Consider the following 18985-nt stretch of genomic DNA (forward strand, 5'->3'; position numbering starts at 1 on the left):
AATTATAACGATGCTTGAAATAATTAAATTTTGAAAAATAATTATTACGCGCATTGAATTTTTATTTTTTCTTTTAATACACGTTTAATAAATTAATTACTTGAAATTATTGAAAAGATCTTTCTAGGTAAAAACTTTTATCGAGTTCGAGATAATAAATTTCTTTAATTCTTATGCAAATAATTCAAATAAATGTATGAAAAAATTCCTAACGACTGTTCTTGCGTTTTGTGCCAAAATGTACAAGTGCGAGGAAATTTGTTCTCTAAGATTTGTTACGTTAAAAAAAACAAAGCTCCTTAACAGTCGAAGCCCGGAAGTGCACCGTTTAATTATCCGATGTTTTAATTAACCGATGAGACATGGTGAGAAAATGTTACATGTATACTAATTAATGTTATAAATATTTTCTTAAATATTTTGAATAACTTAAATGGCTTGAAACAACAAAATCAAGAATAATTTATCCTACATCATGCAGTGACATAAAATGACGCACGGAACGCGATCGGAATGCATTTATTCGCGATAATAAACGATCGTAATTCAATTACAAGAATAATAAATAAACAATAAAACACTCACCCAACGATTGCTCCGCCGTCGCCCGACGCCTCCTAGGCCTCCTCGGTCCTCCTCTTCCTCTCTGGTCCCACCGTTGCTGTTTCTTCATGTAAACGCAGCTTTTCCTTTATTTTACTTTACTTCACTTCTTCTTCTTTCAAACTTTGTTCTTTTAAACTTTTCGATTCAATAAAACTTGTTAACACATAATCTCCAAACTTCCATCTATTCTGATTTTTCGTCTTATCTCTTTTACTTCAATTATTTACTATATTTCACAATGTTCACTGTAGTAACACTCACAAAATGTTAATGGATATATGTATAACATGTAGATGTACGTGTCTGCATTGTGATGAGCTCCGGTCCATGAGTTGCCTGCGGGATGACGCGATCGACGCGACGTAAGTACACTCGCGAGAGGAAAGACTGGATCGCGATCTAATTAAACGTTCACTAATCAACAGCATACGACGATCGCGCGATACATCATACGGCACTCCCGATAGCAATCGCGACGCGTATACTTTGTTAAGGAAGAAACAATGCTAAAAACGCATAGTAGCGATTCAACGGGCGCGACATGTTTGCGACTGGAGTAAAGCGACGGGAATTCGAGGATATCATCGCACCGTCCGCGCCGCGCCACGCGCCGCCCACTACGCAACAACAATAGGTATACACGGCATCAGTTACTCCCAAATGTATTTTCGCACATTTTCCGCGCGAATGGAAAACGATACAGAGATTTCAGGTACGATTAATATCTCGTGTCGTGACACAAGTGACCGAACGAGCGAGCTAGAATTAAAGACAGATACCAGCGCAATATCTGGAAAAGTAATCATAGCTTTGCCAATTGCTCACGCGGATAGATTTCAGTGAATTTCACGAAATTCGCATTTCGGTGAATTACCGATGTACGCCGAATTTGTACTTCGCGACTGATGGATATTAAAGTGCACGGCTAACCCGCTAATCACGATTCTGTTTACTGATTAAATCCGTCGCGATGCTGCTCGAATCGTCGCGCATTGGTGATGTTTCGTGTTAACGAATGCAAATATAGATACTTATATATACACAAATATTATTAATCTCGCGATAGCTTCTCAAAATTTATATCGATTTTATTTTAGTTTCTTAGGAAATCGCGCGCGATTCTGATATATATTCTCAAATATTCTCGCTAAAAATTGATCTCAAATTTAAATGAACTCTTGACATTATTGACGAACGTCTCACTCGGAAACAAAAAGTATCTCATGCAGATAAATATCGTACTTAAAAAAGAGTATAATAAAAAGTTACATTAATTTATTTAAAATGTATCACGAGTGTCATCCTTCTCGTGCATCTCTGAGACTCTATACCGGAAACGGTCTCGAATGATCGCGTTTTCCACCGCGTTAGCGTACAACTTGACGCGAACGTAGAGCGCGGGAATCGTGCAACGTTAGCCGGAGGATGCTACACAATGATCTCCCGCAAGAAGTATTCGATATACCACCGGGAGGAATGGTACTTAAAGACAGGCTACAGTTAGGTAACATGTGGCGAAGTGACCATCTGTCTAGGAAGCGAACGCGGCGGGAGTTGCGGGAGGGCCGAGAGAGGAGGAACAACGACACATCTCGCCTCGACTCGCGCTCCTTTCCTCCCTGTGCGAGACGAGATAGGCCATTTACGCGTGACTAGCTCGATTTTGTTGTGAAGGCGCGCGTCCCCCTCGTACGCCACGCTCGCAATGTCGAGACGTCGCCGTCGCGCGGTGATTGACGGAATACCGCCGGTGCCGCGGTGTTATATGTCCGCTACGTAAAGTGTTTGAGAGCCTCCGCACAAGAACTGTCGTATCGGCCATAAACATAAACTTCGGTCAACGCACAAGAAATCTATATCCACAAGATAAGCGTCATGGCGTCATCTCGATCCGTTCGGATACAGATTTTTTGTGCGTTGACCGAAATTTATGTTGATGGAGACGATACGACAGTTCTTGTGCGGAGGCTCTAAATTGTAGGTGAAATCCATCGAGTAACGACCGAGATGAATGTTGGGGTCTTAAAACTTGGGACGAGTGATCGATCAAGTTTTTGAAACCAGAGATATGTAAGATGTCTAACGATACGATAGTTTTTTTAATTACGCGTATATTAACGGATTTTAAACAAATTTTAATTTGAGGTTGCGTTGACTAGACATTTAATTTTGGAAATATAATGATTGCGAAGAGTGATTTCGATAAATAAGTTGCTAGAGAGAAAGCGATTTCTATCAAAGCTACCTTCGAAATATTCTGATCATTCTGTAATTTATAATAATTTTATTTAATTATCGACCTATTTGTACTGTGCAATTTTCTGAAATTATTATCAGTGCTTGGGCACAGATGCATTTATTAGAATTAATGTTAATTTAAGACTAATTCAGAATACCATGTGCGCTTGATACTTCGTAAATCAAAGTCAACGTGTTTCCAGATGTGAAATACCTCGTTTTCCTTTGCATTCGAGTCTGTATTCTCCTTCATTCGTCGACATCATTTATTGACGCTAACTAATCATTTAATTAATACCTATATATTTTATAATTGTAGTATTGAATTGCTGGTAAGTAATGAGAAGAATGAGTTGCGTTTTCGCGCCGACGATTTACATTTTAATTACACACAGTAGCACGAAAATGTTAACCAGAATGTTTATTACATTGAACGTACTGAATGGGCAATGTCTGAAACAACTTAGCAGACGCTTGCGTCAATATATCAATGTCATCGTTCGAGTTAATTGGCCGACATTGTATACAGCTTGAATCTTTTATGTTTTCGCAGAATAAATATCGCGCGGCTGCATTGAAATCCATACACAACATCTGTGTCTATGCGAATTCCAACAATGCATATGTAATGCTATTACAATTAATCAAAAGTCTTTCCAAGAAATATATTATGTTTAGAGTATCTTAATAATAAAATTAAAATTATCCGGACACAAAAATAAGGCCAATTTTGCTATACCTTATGCTCCTAATTGATTAAACAAAGTTATCTCATTAATAAAGCTTTTTGTCACTCACCGATCGATGCTCAACAGTGGAGTTATCAGCCACGTAGCTACGTCGATTCTGTAACATACAAACATAAGATACCAATTAAAGTAACGTTCTAAATCAATGAGTCTATAAGATCATTCTAACACACATAGATTTTTTTAAATCGCTTTTCAGTTAAATATCTGCAATTAAAATAATTATGCATTTTTTAAAAAAGATCCTTACAGGGATTTTTATAAAGTTTTAGATTAATTATTTTTCTCTAATTGTTATTTTTAATCATCGAAATAAAAAGATCCGAATAAATAGGAAAAAACGGACTAATCTTACGCAAGTAAGCAATGGTACTTACCGCAAAGTTGCTCCACCGATGCCCGATGTCTCTCCTAAACTTCCTTCGCTCTTGACAAGTTTCTTTCTCCACTTTGTCCTAGGTTGTCAGAATTTTTTTTTAAGATGCACTCTCTCGTATCGTAGGTATATTGCGCAAAAGCGAAGTTATACAACACTGATCTGTAACACAAAAATATATCCAATTAAAAATAACTAAAATAAATATGGAAAGATAATTTTTGCACGGAAGTATCATTTTATTTGTAATAATTTGTATTTATTTGTAATACCAACAAAAATATTTAATAAAAAAAAAATGTCTTAATAAAAATGCTTTTTTCGATATCAACATGTATAAAATTTAATTTAAAAAATACAATTAAACGCGATTACAATTAATTACTATAATACAAGGATCGCACGGCTGTCGTACTCTGTACGATATTAATTACACGCGACGCATACTTAATCATGTTACGACTTACGACAACAGAGAAACAGAAGTGAACGAAATTGTAGCACATTCGATATCCACGATACTTCAAAAATAAAAATGCAATGAAACGCACCTATAATGCCCGTTCTAGACTGGAGGATGAGCCGACTCTCGGCTCATCCGCCTTCTATAGTGTACGTGACATAAACTATACATAAACTATAGATTTTTTCCCGTCTACACCACTCACTCGGATGAGCCGAGAGTCGGCTCATCCTCCAGTCTAGAACGGGCATAAGATATGACGGTTTCTTGCTCGATTAACTTCGCACGCCAAGAGCGACGCGGCGTCGCTAGATTGATTCACACGATAGATCTTCGGCCGAACAAGTGTTACGAAAAGCGCGTTCGACTTATCAATGTACGAATCTACATCACGAGATATAGACATTGCAATAAATAATAAATGCAAGGTTAATATGTTACGCCTACCAATCAATCGAGATGCGACGTCATTCGTCTCGGCGAAGCCGATCCGTCCCGTGTCTGTCGCGTGCTGAAAATGAAATGAGAATTAAGATGGCGGAGACGCTTCGTTCCCCGCGCGGCCAACTTCACGCGCCAAGGGTGACGCGGCGTCGCTACTCGCTACGCGTTCCGCTCTTAACTTCGTGTTTATGCATTTTCCGTATTTCGAGTAAAGGCCTACGCACAAGGATTGATGTTGGCGTATGTGGTATCCATCGCATCGCATCGTGCGACGGATACGATATGCTAACGTCAATCCTTGTGCGTTGACTTTCGACACCAACTTACGACATTACGATAAAATCGTAAACGGTTACGACAATCTTTGGCTTTGGCCCTTACAAATACTACACGTTTGGCTTTTATGACGATTATTGTTTCGGATTCGAATATGATGCGTATTGATATTCTAAATAGATATCCGCGGTATTTGCAACATCCGAAAATATGCTCGTCGCTTTCTCGGCGATGACTTGCGCGACGCGCTTCGGATCGGCCGAACAAAGTATCGCGTTTTAATACGCGTTTCAATAGATCATCAATATACGAAGTCCTATATATTAAATATTGTAGTCAATGATAAATGCAAATATAAGGGTTGATTACCAATTAATCGAGATGCGACGTACCATTCGCGTCCCGGAGCCGATACGTCCCGTGCCCGTCGCGTTCTGAAAGTGAGAATCAAGATGGCGGAGGCGCTTCGTCTCCCGCGCGGCCAACTTCACGCGCTAAGGGTGACGCGACGTCACTATACTCGCTACGCGCGCATTTTGAGCAACTAATATACACTTGTCTTTTATGACGATTATTAGTTTGCATTCTAATGCCAGAATAAACATGTTAATATTCTAGATAGATATACCTATATACTTGTAATATCTTAAAATGATCGTCGCTTTGTCGATCGTTCACGCAATATACCTTCGGCTGAATGAATCTTATGAAATACATGTTCTAATAGATCGTCAATTTGCAAACGCTGAATCTATATTACACGATAGTTGGATGTTATTATATAAGAAATAAATACAGGATTAACATAGATTTTGCTTACCAATTAAACGAGTCGCGACGTCACTCGCCCCAGAGGCCTCAGAGCTAATCCGTTTCATATCCACCGTCGTTAATGGGGACAAAATATTCGGAGATGCTGGTATAATTTTGATCCAGTATCGCGATTTTGGTCTACCATGCGAGTCAAGATGAATAATACGAACGTGCAGTGTTCGCCAACCAAAAATACGCAATTAAAATTCGATATTGTGTACATACAATAGGCAATTATCGTACGCCTTAAAATATACTATGTCTTTCGGTTACTTCATTCGAGTCTGCAATTCGTGTATTCACTTTTTATGTTCCCAACTTAATGTCAAGTTTTTACAAATTACAATTTTTTATATAGATATAAACTAAAAGGTACCTATTCTAAAATTTCTTATTTCTGCTTTTATCGGTTTGAATATTAATCCCGAATTTTTTTGGAAACACAACAAGAAGTCTGGAAGTCTTTATGAAACACCCAGAACTTTTACAAATGACGGATATTTAGGTTTACATATGTATATTTTCTTATTGAAGTAGCAAAACCGTAAATTAATTGCTTGCCAATTATCCCTAACATTATAAATTTACCAAATTTATAAGCTCTTTAATAATTTATTATTTATAATTAAAACATAGCGAGCAACGTCACGCATCAAAAGACACAGTAGTATAACTCATGTCGATCAAATATATATATATTTTTATATTATACAAAATATATATATATATATTACGTGCTACTGCATCTCTTGAGAAAAAATGAGAAAAAATGTGTTATTAATTTAGTCGTTTATATAAGCAAAACGATAATATATCGTGTATACCGGTTCCGAACGCGCAAGGGTTGAAAAAAAATTTCAATTACGCATTATGCGATACAAGAGGATGGCCGCTCGCCGGGCGATGAATTCCGCTTGTATGTACATACGAGCTATAATCACGCGATGCACCACACGAAAAAGATTTCGTAACAAATGTCCGCGAAACGGAAGATGCTAGCAAACCCGCACGCTGATTGACTTCTGATCCCGAGAACGTGTTGTGCATCGCGGCTTTTCAAGCGCGTCGAGAAAAATGCGTCGCGACCAGTTTTCCTCCGGGGCACCATGGGTCTCTCTCTTTCCGTTGCATTCATAATAATCGCTCCGCGTACCCCGTGGATTACCCGCGGGCCACCTTCGAGCTACGAACTCGCGAGAGCTTTCGCGAGAACCCCGCCCGATCGGAAGCAGATGATAATCAGGCTCGCTAATTGCCTACGTCGGAATCGCCGCTGGCTATCGCATTTAATTTGCTGCTGCGAGGCGATATTGACGAGCGTGGTAAAGGAGAGTTGGTTTTCTGTACCTTAATTTTTAGCAATACCGCTACCGAATCAATAAATAACGATAGCTCGGAGATAAATTCGCGAGATCGAGACGGAATCAAAAGCAAAGAATACCGCAAACGAGCGTGTGGCAGCAATTCGCTAATGTGTCGGAAAATTACATGCAATGGAAATACTTAGCCTCACGTTAGGTTCCAGTGAAGCAAAGCAATCGAATGTCTGTCTTGAGATTCTAGTCCATTCGACGATATTGAGAAGATACTTTTGAATCTTATATCTTAATCATCATGCAGTTGTGTAGAAGTAATTTACAATTAATTTACAATTGCAATCTTTATCTATTTAAATATCAATAGATATATATTTTTAAACAAATATCCGGTACTCTGAAAAGTTAAATTACAACCTTGAACCTTGTACGTTAAGATCGTAGAGATGAAAACTGGATTTTCGGAATTTCGCCAACCTCGCGCTTCGCGCGACCGTCGTGCCGATCTACTCGCCCGATACCGTCCGCGTGCAACCTTATTTACAAGAATAAGGCGGTCGTATCTTCGGAAACCTCCGCACGATTTCCTTGAGTTATCAACACCGGTATTTATCGATGAGACGTAGGAACGCGACGTTGCGATCGGCTACCACGAATACTTAATTAAGGGCGATCGACGATTAATTACGCGCGCGCGCCGAGTACGAGCGGGTCTAATGAAGTTAATTAAGAATCTAATATCACGGCGAGCGTACATCAACGATCTCGTACATGCGATTATGTCGGAATCTTTTAGTCCGGCGAATTATCCTCTATCGCCGCTTATTAATACTTTACGACGTGCACTTGCGAGGCACTCGATTGATGGTCGATTGAAAATATAAGGTCTACTTTGGGAAAACGCAGCGAGATAAATTGGCTAACGGGATCACGGGATCATAGGAAAGCCAATATCACTTCCGATTTTTGTCCCCGCGAACCGATAAACGCGGAGTGTGTAAATTATGCGAAATCTGTGTGTCGGAAAACTTTAGAGACTTGGACAATCTATCATTATCAAGTGTCCAAGAAAAAAGAAGAGGACGCTTGAATTAGATCGAAAATCCGTACTGTTGCGCATTTATACGCGATTCGTTTCTTTCATTAAACACTTCTCTGAACAAAGGAACAGTCACTAGTTCTGCTCGTTCAAATAGTTTCTTACAGAGAACAAAGATAAAAGATAAGTAACAAACGTGTATCTTTTAAAAAACATCTCAATAATATTTGTAATTTGCCGATAATCCGCGAGATAATCGGATCGTAGAAAAAAATGCCCGCGGACGCTTCCTTCCTATCTATTTATGCGTGTGACGTACACCTGGCGATCGATTTGCACCCCGAATTATACCGTACGGATCTCTTGATCGCGATCAATCTGATATTTCACGCCGATATGGCAGCCAGCGGCGGCCACGATTGCAATTGGTTCGCCAGGTCGTTGCCGTTGCAGCCTGTTTGCATCGGTCCGGGAATAGGAATCCTGTTTTCGGCGGACCCATAATCGTAAAAGTCGTTCCCAACCTGTTCCATGGACACGTTCTTACGGTGATTCTAGTACTGAGCTACTCACCAACCGGCGAATCAAGATATTCCGCGATTTCCGCGATAACCGACATTCGCCAATTTGCTCTGCCCAAGTGACAGTAAATTACAAAGAATTCTGCGCCGCTTTTTCGTAACTTATCGTATTATCGCTTTATAAATTTGGGAATTACCATATTCCACCTCGACGATATTATTTCGATAAGCTGATCGTGACCAACTACCAAACTGCTGTTATCGATTTCTGCTTAATTATTTTCATCAGTTTCGATGGAAACCCTGATGGTTCTAAGTAGTTTACTGTAATACAATTCTAATTAAGTCTTAATATAAAATTGTAAAATAATTCGGCGTTTCTAATTCTTACGAAATATCCGTTCTCTTTTATATTTCAACAATTTTATTCGGCAAAGTTCAACAACTCACTCGCGATACACTTTATGTAAACCTCAGTCCTCATAGCAATAATGGCATGCGTTTCGTTCTGGATCGCTGACGCACGTGTTACAGCTGCTTTTCAATCGCATCGCTCCAATACGCTTCGCAACGAAATAACTCGACCACAGACCTTCTACGGTAACTAAAGCCGAAGGGTTGTCGGATTCACTGCTCGTCTTCTGAGTGCATAGTGTTCAACAGAGCGAAGAAGGAGTACGAGCCTTTCAGGATCTACGAAAAAATCCACAATGACATCAATAAACCATCGATCGATCTTCCGTGATGCAATCGCGAGTGATAAACGACGTAACTCGGGTACGCCGAAAAAAGCGTGGAAAATTTAGTCAATACGTGCAGCAATAAGTCAAAAAATTCAACTCCAAATTCAAGTTATTTTTACTTCGATAAATCTTCGGTAAATCTGTATACACGACAAAATCTTCGGATACACGAACCAGTGCTTGACCATTAAGACCTCGTACTTGGACAGTGTCTCTAGGCATTCTGTTGCATCAGACAATTGCGCGACCATCGATTTAATACGCGGTTATTCACGAAGGATGGGCGGAGAACACGATTCGCCTCTCTGCAGCCTGCACGTGCTAGAGATGCGTTTTGCTCTTCGTGTTCTTTCTGGACTCTTATGGAGTACCATTCACATCCGGCGTTCCATTCTTTCGTCTCGATGTGCTTACGATTATTACGTCAGTTCGCCGCGGGTGAAGAGAAGCGGAATCGGCACGCGTACGGGGCAACAGCGAAAAGAGTACCGCACAATATTTAAAGTTAACAACAATATTTAAGATGATTAAGCTTCGGTGAAATGCAGTTTCTCTAACTCGTGTGAATCATATTCTTTTGCCAAAATGTCTCGCCGAGTTCGTTCCTCGCTGGAAAGTTCGCGAGATCGCACGAAAAATACGCTTCGGTCTCTATAAATTCAATCTTTCTCGTCGAGCGGCTGTCCGATGACTTTAATTTCGTATAATTTCGTATAATTGCTGCGATCTCACTCGACATTTTTTCACTTCGCGTACCAGAAGTAGACACTCAACCGGTCTGAGAAACGAAAGGTCGTCGTTGCATTTTTGAAAATGTACTCACCGCGGTGTACGTCTCCATGGATAAGACGTAGAACACACCTGCTTTCAGGTTTATCGCTTTTTTTGAAAATATCATAGACAGCATTAGCAAACGTCCAGTCTTGACAGAAAGCACGTCATCCCATTTCGAGAGCCATTGGCTTTGCGTCAACGACGCGCTCTGGAAAATTGTAAATTCAACGTGACGTGAAAGTTATTAATTATACATATTATTTATATATGCATATGGAAACATAATTATAGACCTTAATTATACATATTACAAATCAAAATTAATATCGTGTTAATTACCGGTTGTAATTCCGTAGAAATTGTAAGTTTATTAAGATGTACCTAACTTAATTTTATCGACTTTCTAACTTTTCGTTGATCGTGGCTTTATTGATTGATTTGTTATATTAACGTGTATTTATAGGTCAATAGTAAAAGTAAAAATAAATTTCGTATTACTTTTTATCTTCAATATTGTAACGCATCGATATATATATTATTTCGGGATTGCGAATTACTAAATGATAAAAAAATCATGTCGCACAATTTCAAATAGCGATAAATTACTAATAAAAAAGTGATATTAGAGTTAAAAAAAGTACAGGCATAATCGCACCTGATATATCACTTCGTTTCCTATCCAACAGAAATAGAAGAGCTGCGAAACAGCCGCCATCAGGTATATCGCAAACTTATAAGTGTTGGAGCTCTGGCCTATGACCTGCTCGAAACAAAAGCGAGGCTCTGATCACGATCTGGCCGCGACTTGGCACTTTGACTTATCACGACTCACCAAGGCGGCTTGGAAGCCGGTTAGGCAAATCATCGTGGTGCTCGAGAGCATCTGAACGAACATGGCGACGCTGAAGATCTTGTTGAAGTCGTCTACTACGAAGAGCAGACGTTGATGATTGCGGATGGATCGTCCGAACCGCTCGGTGAAGCCGTGGCGAATCGCGTCCAGATCGTAATTATCCTTTTCGCAGTTGGCCGCGGAAGATACTCCCGCGAAACAAGCGTTTCCACCGGTGGCATCTGAATTATCTCGCTTATCGACACCATCTAACGTCTCGTCGCTGCCGCAGCTCTTAAAATGCGCGTTCAAGATCTCCAGCTGCACGAGAAACAAAACGCACAGATTGGTGATCAAGCTGTCTATCCCGATAATGGCGGTCACGCCGATAGTGACGGTGCAGGCCTCGACGAAAAAGCCGATCCCGTGCCACGGGTAGACGGTCGTGTCGAAGGGGTACCGCGCCCTGACCGGCAGCTCTCCGTTCTCCACGGGCACTAGAAACAGTAGAGCGATCACGAGGAAGAAAGCCAGAATGCTGAACCCGTAGAAGGTCACGCGGCAGAGCAGCAGATATTTGTCCAGGACTTCGTCTTCGCCGCCAACTAAAATTAAAATGGATAATTAAAACTCGGGGTGTCGGTCGACTATAATCGCGTCTGGCAGTTACGAGCAGACGCGTGAAAAGCTTCAGACTGGGAGACAGAGATTCGAGGGGAAAGTACAATCGTTTTCATAGTCAATATATCGCTGGGATATACTCTACGCCTTACGGCCCTCGCAACGTGATATTAGAATTAGTGAAACTTGATATGCGATTTCAAAGAAACGTCACGTGTCGCGGAGTTGCGTGTATCAGGCGTGATTATGCAAACTGCCGAGTAATTCTGCGTGAATGAGTCGCGTAGATCCTTAATCGCGTGTCAAGGGGATACGTCGCGAGAAGGACTGGCAGAGGCCGGCGAGAAAAATTCCTCGAGTGGTCCTGAATTAACGGAGAAGTCGACGAGCCACGATGGCCCTTTCGCAGGGTCCCCTTCGACGTGCGGATCTCATTAAAACGTAAAATTACGCGCCGTCCTGTCATCGTGTTTGCTTAACAGAGGATATATTTATGTGACTTAGCACTAAAGCCATTTACATGACATTTCACTCTTCTGCGGATTGTAACAATTCAATATTCGCTTAAGAACGGCTACAGATCGTAACATAGACACGTCTCGTTAGATAAATATAAAGGAAATATCGCCAATAATAAAATTACGCGAAATTCTGAACGATATTCTGATTTTACTCAATAATTCCCGCATCTAAATACCGAATTACCGATAATTTCACTCACTGGGAAACTTGCAGAGTCGATCGCAGCTGTCGATGGTCTTGCGGAGCAATCGTACGATCTGCTCATGGCGAGTTTGGAAGATCATCACCTTGAAGAACACGACGACGATCCCGGCGAAGATGCACCCGTCATCCGTGACGATCGACAGGTCGTCGAAACTCGAGCAAATGTCAGCGAACAGAGTCATCATGAAGATGAGTATGATCGCCAGGATAGATTTGTTGTACACGTGGTACGAGTACCTCAAGATCGCGGGCGAATTCGAGTCGGGAGCCCATAAGCCAACGTACCTGCGTGAAAAAAAAAATCGTTATAAGAGAATATAATATAAGTTATATGAAAAGAGAGAAAATTTGAACTTGGTTCGGGGATCGCGCAAACGGCGCGCATATACGAGCACACAATTAAGATGTAAACGAGACCAATACGATCTTCTGAGATAAACCGTGATAAACGATCGAGTCACGCCCACGCGCGATAAGATCTACCAGCAGTTCTCACTTTAAATAAGTGAGATGCAGAGCGCTCAACTTTCGGAACTGTTCCAAACGGCTGTCACCCCGTTCTCGTGTCATCCCTGCTACTCCGTTTCGTGACGACGACGACGACGGTAAGGGACACCGGACACGCTGCGCGCAGGGCATGGGAGGTCACCTATGTCGCGTGGGTGCGTTTCCTCGAGCGACGTATACATGTATTAAAGTACTCGTTGTCGAGGGTCGTTTGAATCCGTACTCCCCCTCGCTGCGTTGGAGAAGATTGCCCATGATAAACGGGGCGCAGATTGTAATGTCGTCGTTTTTTTCCACGAATTATAGACACTCGCTCGTTGCGGCAACGTCTTCCACCTCGCTAATAATTTAAGAAAATGGCGGTAATTGCAATGCCGCTGCAATCCTGCGATTCGTTTCGTTCCTAAGCGTCTTGTACTTCACTGCGATATAAGAGGCTAATACAAAAACAATTTATCAAACCGCACATTCGCAAGCGTCTATACTAAAATCGTCTGTCGTTTTCCACTTAACGAAATAACCGACTCGGCTGCAAATTTAACAATGTGTGTTTTACCGTGAAACGATTCGAGCAGTTGTATTATCAGACTGCAGTATACTGTCAGTCATTTCGCGATTGTATAACAACACCGTGACTTGTTAGTGATGTGGACAGCAAAAAAGAATCGTTGAGAGATTTTTATACTAAAACAGTTAACCCATCATATAGTTGTATTAATCTTGTAAATTATAATTTACTTTTATACATTTGATTTTATTTCGTCATTTTCTTTTATACATTTAGTTTTATATATTTTCTGATACATTTGCTTTAATTATAATTTGCTATTATACAGTTGCAAAGTTAAATTTTAACTAGAGCACGATTACAGTTAGAACGTGTATTTAAAAAAATTTATGTCTAGAACAAAAAAAAATATAAATTCCGGTACCGGGAATCGAACCCGAGCCTCCTGGGTGAGAGCCAGGTATCCTAGCCACTAGACCATACCGGATTACGAGAGTCATCTTTTAAATACAGCAGAAATGGTTGACTATCGCACATTAAGTGGAATAAACTTATATATCGTTGATATTTTTTATAATATATTTACATATTTTAAATAATATCGTCAGCTAACTGTAATAATACCTCACAGCAAAACTACAAAAGACCTCTTACAAACACTTAGTCATGAATAGAAAATTATTATTTTTATATTTTATATCCAGTAAAATAAGTAGCATTAATAATAATAATAATAATAGTTATTATACTGCACATAACAGCACACAAATAATTAAAAGAAAAATCATTTTTAAAAGAGTAAAAAAATATTGTCCGTACTGAGATTCGAACCGTCGACGCTCGAATAATGCTCACTTTGCGGTAAACTCGGTGCTTCGGGCATTGTATTTATTGATTACAGAGATAAAAAAATAAAACCGACAATTGCAAAACTTATGACAATGAGCAAAAAAGTTTGTCAGAAGTGGGATTCGAACCCACGCCCTCAGAGAGGACCAGAAAGCCCCGAACTCGGTCTCGAACCGAGAAGGTGGTGAACCTTGAGTCTGGCGCCTTAGACCGCTCGGCCATCCTGACAATTGATGAGGAGTCTCTTAATAATGCTTATACAGAGCACACACTCAAGTGCACACGTTAAATTTATTTAATTCAAGATACGCACAAATAAATATCGTAACATTTCCGACAAAATATATACAAAAATAAATTATATTTGCCATAAATTTCATGGAAAGTTCTTTCGTACCACACACAATACGTTCATAGATGGAAGACGGTATAGTGCAAAATTTTTAATAAACTCGTAAACAATTTATTTGATTATCTATTATTACGTTGTTCATTCACGACGTTTTTGCGAGCAAAAGAATATGTCAGAAGTGGGATTCGAACCCACGCCCTCAGAGAGGACCAGAATGCCCGGGAGAAACTCGGTCTTGAACCGAGAAGGTGTGAACCTTGAGTCTGGCGCCTTAGACCGCTCGGCCATCCTGACAATTAAGCTTGTCTTCGCTAACATGAGTACTTACACATTTTTATAATATATATATACATATGTATGTATATATATATATATATATATATATATATATATATATATTATTTATTGTTTTCTTTCAGGCTACAAATTAATAATTTTCTTATTTTATATATGTTTTATATATTTTACAGATATCAAAAATATAAATGTGTGATTATTCTAAATTATGTCATTTAAATTTTTTATAAAACGCAAATTCGATTCAATAAATATAATTTTATAATAAAAATAAATTTAAATTAAGAAATATATGAATTTTTTGATAAAAAAAAATAAACTGTAACGGCAAAAAAAAAGAAATGTTTCCGCCCGGGATCGAACCGGGGACCTTGTGCGTGTGAAGCACACGTGATAACCACTACACTACGGAAACTCACGAGAGATAGCTCTTCCGACATGAAACATCTAGCATCTGCAAGTTTTTCAATAACATGAAGCTTTATTGATGTGGTTTTATGCTAAAGAAATTTTATTAAAATATTATAATAAATATATCACTTCTGAACTTTATACATAGAAAAGTCTATAATTCTCGGATAAATAATTTAAGTACTTTATATTTATTTTCCTTTTCACCCAAATATATTATATCAGTCATTAAGTATGTTATTATTTATCGAGAATTAATGTTAAACTCTTTACATCATGATCAATCTCGTCTAGACTGTTAAGAATAATGAAATAAACAATGAAAAAAATAAATGTGCGTGGTAGAATTTATAAGTTCACAGGTTAGAGTAGGTTAGATTGATAAACAAGATAAATGAATTCGAGCACAGTACCTTTTACAGCGCAGATAAGAGGTGCTAGAATTATGATAATAGCAATTTTGGAAAATGCAGCGCCGTTATAACCGCAAATAAATCCGTGGAATTCAACGCGATCCATCACGGTGGTCGCGGCACGCTGGAGATTTCGGTATTCTTTGAATTGTAAATGTATGACATTAAATCAGGACCGTTCACAGTCGCTTCGGCGGATCTGCGGAATTCCTCTCCCAATTTCCGTCACGGTACAGGGATTTACAACCCTATTCGGACAATGGTATTGCGTTAGCATTGTGACAGCAATTAACCGTGAATTACAACACTCGGACCCTCGGACGGTGCAGACGGTTTACCGCAGTTTACCGATCGTGTTTCTTATGTTTTTTCGCTCAATCTTTTATCGACGGGAGTTAATACACCTAGTACTTTAACCCGCGGCAAGCACGAATAAAAATGCTTATCTGTGCTTATATATACATATTTTAAAAAGCTTCAACAAAAATTTGTAATAATTAATTAGAATTTTTATGTTTTAAAATATGTATACTCATAAACTTTGCATAAGTCAGCCTAAAGAAGCACTGTACATAAGTATCACACAATTATAACAATAATTAACGTACATTATGCCCCGTGAAGATGGAGCGTCCCGTAAGCGTTAAATGCTGGGATTTGTAAGTAACACAGGCGCTTGAATGAACGAGAACAATATTTAATTAAAATTCACAGCTCGTACGAAGTCTTTAAGATTTTCGAAATAATACGTTTCCTGTTCGCCTGAGTCACTCTAAGCATCAACATAACATATTTATACAGAATGACAATATCATATATACGCCAAAAGAACTCCCGACGAGTCGGATCGCGTCGATGTTGAGGGGAATATAATTATACTGTTACAATATCCAACCTTCATCAAACGACGAAATCAGCTCGCCATACCGATATTTTACACGCGAATGTATTTCCAGATGCTTCAGCAAGTCACTCTTTTGGATGGACAAATTGTGCACTTTGCAATGTACTTACATTCATGTGTAAAATATTGGTATGGCGAGCTGGATTCGTCTTTCCATATAAAGTTGCCTTCCGTGGTAAATATTTTATGTATATGGAACAAGTGTGCTTCTAAATATAGTGAATTTTTATACTGAAAAAGTTTATCACAAAAATTGCAATTTATACCATTGTGTAATTTACTGCAAACGTCGCAAATGTTATTAATTGTATAATGTATTTATTGAGCTGCCATTATATCCGCACTATATCACGGAGAATGTCTTACTAAATGTGACATGTATTGACTACGCCAAGGAAAATATTCGAAACAGTCGTTTGATGAAGGTTGGAGAGAAACACGTGAATTTCTTCTAAATATTGTATGTATATGTGCATACACAAATAATAGCTAATAACAGCTATTTTTGACTCGGATGCGAACTATCTTCAAGTGGCAAGGCATTTATAACAAGCTGTGTATGTATTATGTATAATATGACAAATAACGTATGGTTAAATTAAATCTTGATTATTATTAAGTCGTGTCACTCTATTTCTAATCATTCAATTTTCGTAGTCCAACGTTTAGATTGAGGTTCATGTTTTACGCATTTATGACAATTAAAGCTACTACCACTTAGGTTGGATTTTTGGATTTACAACATACATTGCGCATACTTGGCGCCTTTTTTTACATTTTTCGAAAAAGGTAATATATACTATCAACAGAATAAAATGTATAAAATAACCTATAGATTTTTGTTTATTCAAAAATATGTTAGAAAAATATTGAAAGATATTTGATCTATTTACAATGTGTTTCTGTTAATAGAAGAATAAAAAAGGAGAGGGGGGGGGGGGAAGGATTTAATAACGAAAACATCTTATACAAAAGATAAAAGAAACTTTCGCGAATTGTTTTGGTTTAGAAAATAATATAGAGAAATAAGTATGGATGGAATCGGTTTAAGAAATAATAAAAACCTCTCTGCAGTGCAAAGCTTTATTATCCTAAAATCATCGGGGTTTTTCTTAGCCGTGCAAATAATTTAGTAAAATATGTGATAGAGTGCTGAGTGAAATATAATCATCTTCGTCTATTTTACAAGACCACAATATCCGTAAGAGACCTGCGAAATAAATATAAAGATTAATTCTTGACGCGCGCGTTGTTTTTTAACAGTAGAACTACCAATGATTAACGTATGTATATCTATTTTTACTATTTTAATGTACTATACAGGGTGTCTCAAAACTCGAAAAATATGGAAAATATGGAAAAACATTTAAGGCGAAAGTTGTAGGGTTTAAAAAGATTTATTTACTGACCTTATCAGTTTGGCCTTAAGTGGCGTTGTTAAGGTCAAGTCAGGGTTATTTTGAATTTTTTAAATTGGACTTCCTATTTTTTATTGGGTATTTTTGTAGCCTTTGTCGAGATGTTTTCAAAACACTATAATAAAGCTATCTTTTGTTAAGAATTTTGTGAGGTATTTTTAATATAATAAAATATGAAATATCTCGTAAAGTATTCACTTTTCGATGACTTTACCTGGATACTTTTATACGTAGAATAATGAAAGGAATCAATTGTTGTAAAAAGAAAGAAAAAATGATTTTAAGAAATTTTATTGCATTTTGTACACATTCAATTTTACAAAATTGCAAATGTAAAATTAATATTATAATTAAATTTCTTTTATTATTCTACGTGTAAAAGTTTCAAGGTCAAGCTATCAAAAAGTGAACACTTTATAAGATATTTTATATTTTATAGTAAAAATATTATAATAAAATTTGAAATATCTCAGAAAATTCTTAAAGAAAAAGAGCTTTATTATAGTGTTTTGAAAAGATCTCGACAAGGGTTACAAGAACATGCAACAAAAAATAGAGAGTTTATTTTAAAAAATTCAAAGTGATTCAGACTTGACTTTAACGACGCTACCTAAGTAACCTAAGGTCAAACTGATGAGGTCAGTAAATAGATCTTTTGCAACCCTATAACTTTTGTCAAAAACATTTTTTTGTAAAATGCATAGCTTTTATAAAAGAGGTTTTAACACTTTTTGTACACCCTACACACACACACACACACACACACACACACACACACACACACACACA

General features: G+C 38.2%; 2 protein-coding genes and 4 non-coding genes across 6 annotated transcripts in view; all 6 read right to left on the reverse strand.

Moving 5' to 3' along the window:
• Positions 1-9277: 9277 nt before the first annotated feature.
• On the reverse strand, positions 9278-13525 carry LOC112453031 (odorant receptor Or1-like). The gene is made up of 6 exons (XM_025013576.1): positions 13034-13525; positions 12533-12822; positions 11191-11795; positions 11014-11118; positions 10408-10566; positions 9278-9534 (listed from the first exon to the last, which is right to left on the reverse strand). Exons 1-6 carry the CDS (start codon positions 13174-13176, stop codon positions 9469-9471), a joined length of 1368 nt encoding a protein of 455 aa, XP_024869344.1. The 5' UTR covers positions 13177-13525; the 3' UTR covers positions 9278-9468.
• A 442-nt stretch (positions 13526-13967) lies between these two features.
• On the reverse strand, positions 13968-14039 carry Trnae-cuc. Its single transcript has one exon. It is a non-coding gene; the product is annotated as a tRNA-Glu (tRNA).
• Positions 14040-14508: 469 nt separating this feature from the next.
• On the reverse strand, positions 14509-14629 carry Trnal-caa. Its single transcript has 2 exons — positions 14592-14629; positions 14509-14553 (listed from the first exon to the last, which is right to left on the reverse strand). It is a non-coding gene; the product is annotated as a tRNA-Leu (tRNA).
• A 294-nt stretch (positions 14630-14923) lies between these two features.
• Trnal-caa lies at positions 14924-15047 on the reverse strand. Its single transcript has 2 exons — positions 15010-15047; positions 14924-14968 (listed from the first exon to the last, which is right to left on the reverse strand). It is a non-coding gene; the product is annotated as a tRNA-Leu (tRNA).
• A 345-nt stretch (positions 15048-15392) lies between these two features.
• Trnav-cac lies at positions 15393-15465 on the reverse strand. The gene has a single exon. It is a non-coding gene; the product is annotated as a tRNA-Val (tRNA).
• A 2382-nt stretch (positions 15466-17847) lies between these two features.
• The window catches only part of LOC112453026, a 3306-nt gene continuing 2168 nt past the window's right edge, over positions 17848-18985 (reverse strand). The window contains exon 4 of the mRNA XM_025013566.1: positions 17848-17988. The gene's annotated coding sequence lies outside the window, so the exon portion shown is untranslated. The remainder of the gene's footprint in view (positions 17989-18985) is intronic.

The sequence above is a fragment of the Temnothorax curvispinosus genome, unplaced genomic scaffold (genome assembly GCF_003070985.1).
Source record: "Temnothorax curvispinosus isolate PA1 unplaced genomic scaffold, ASM307098v1 QBEX01003939.1, whole genome shotgun sequence".
NCBI lineage: Eukaryota > Metazoa > Arthropoda > Insecta > Hymenoptera > Formicidae > Temnothorax > Temnothorax curvispinosus.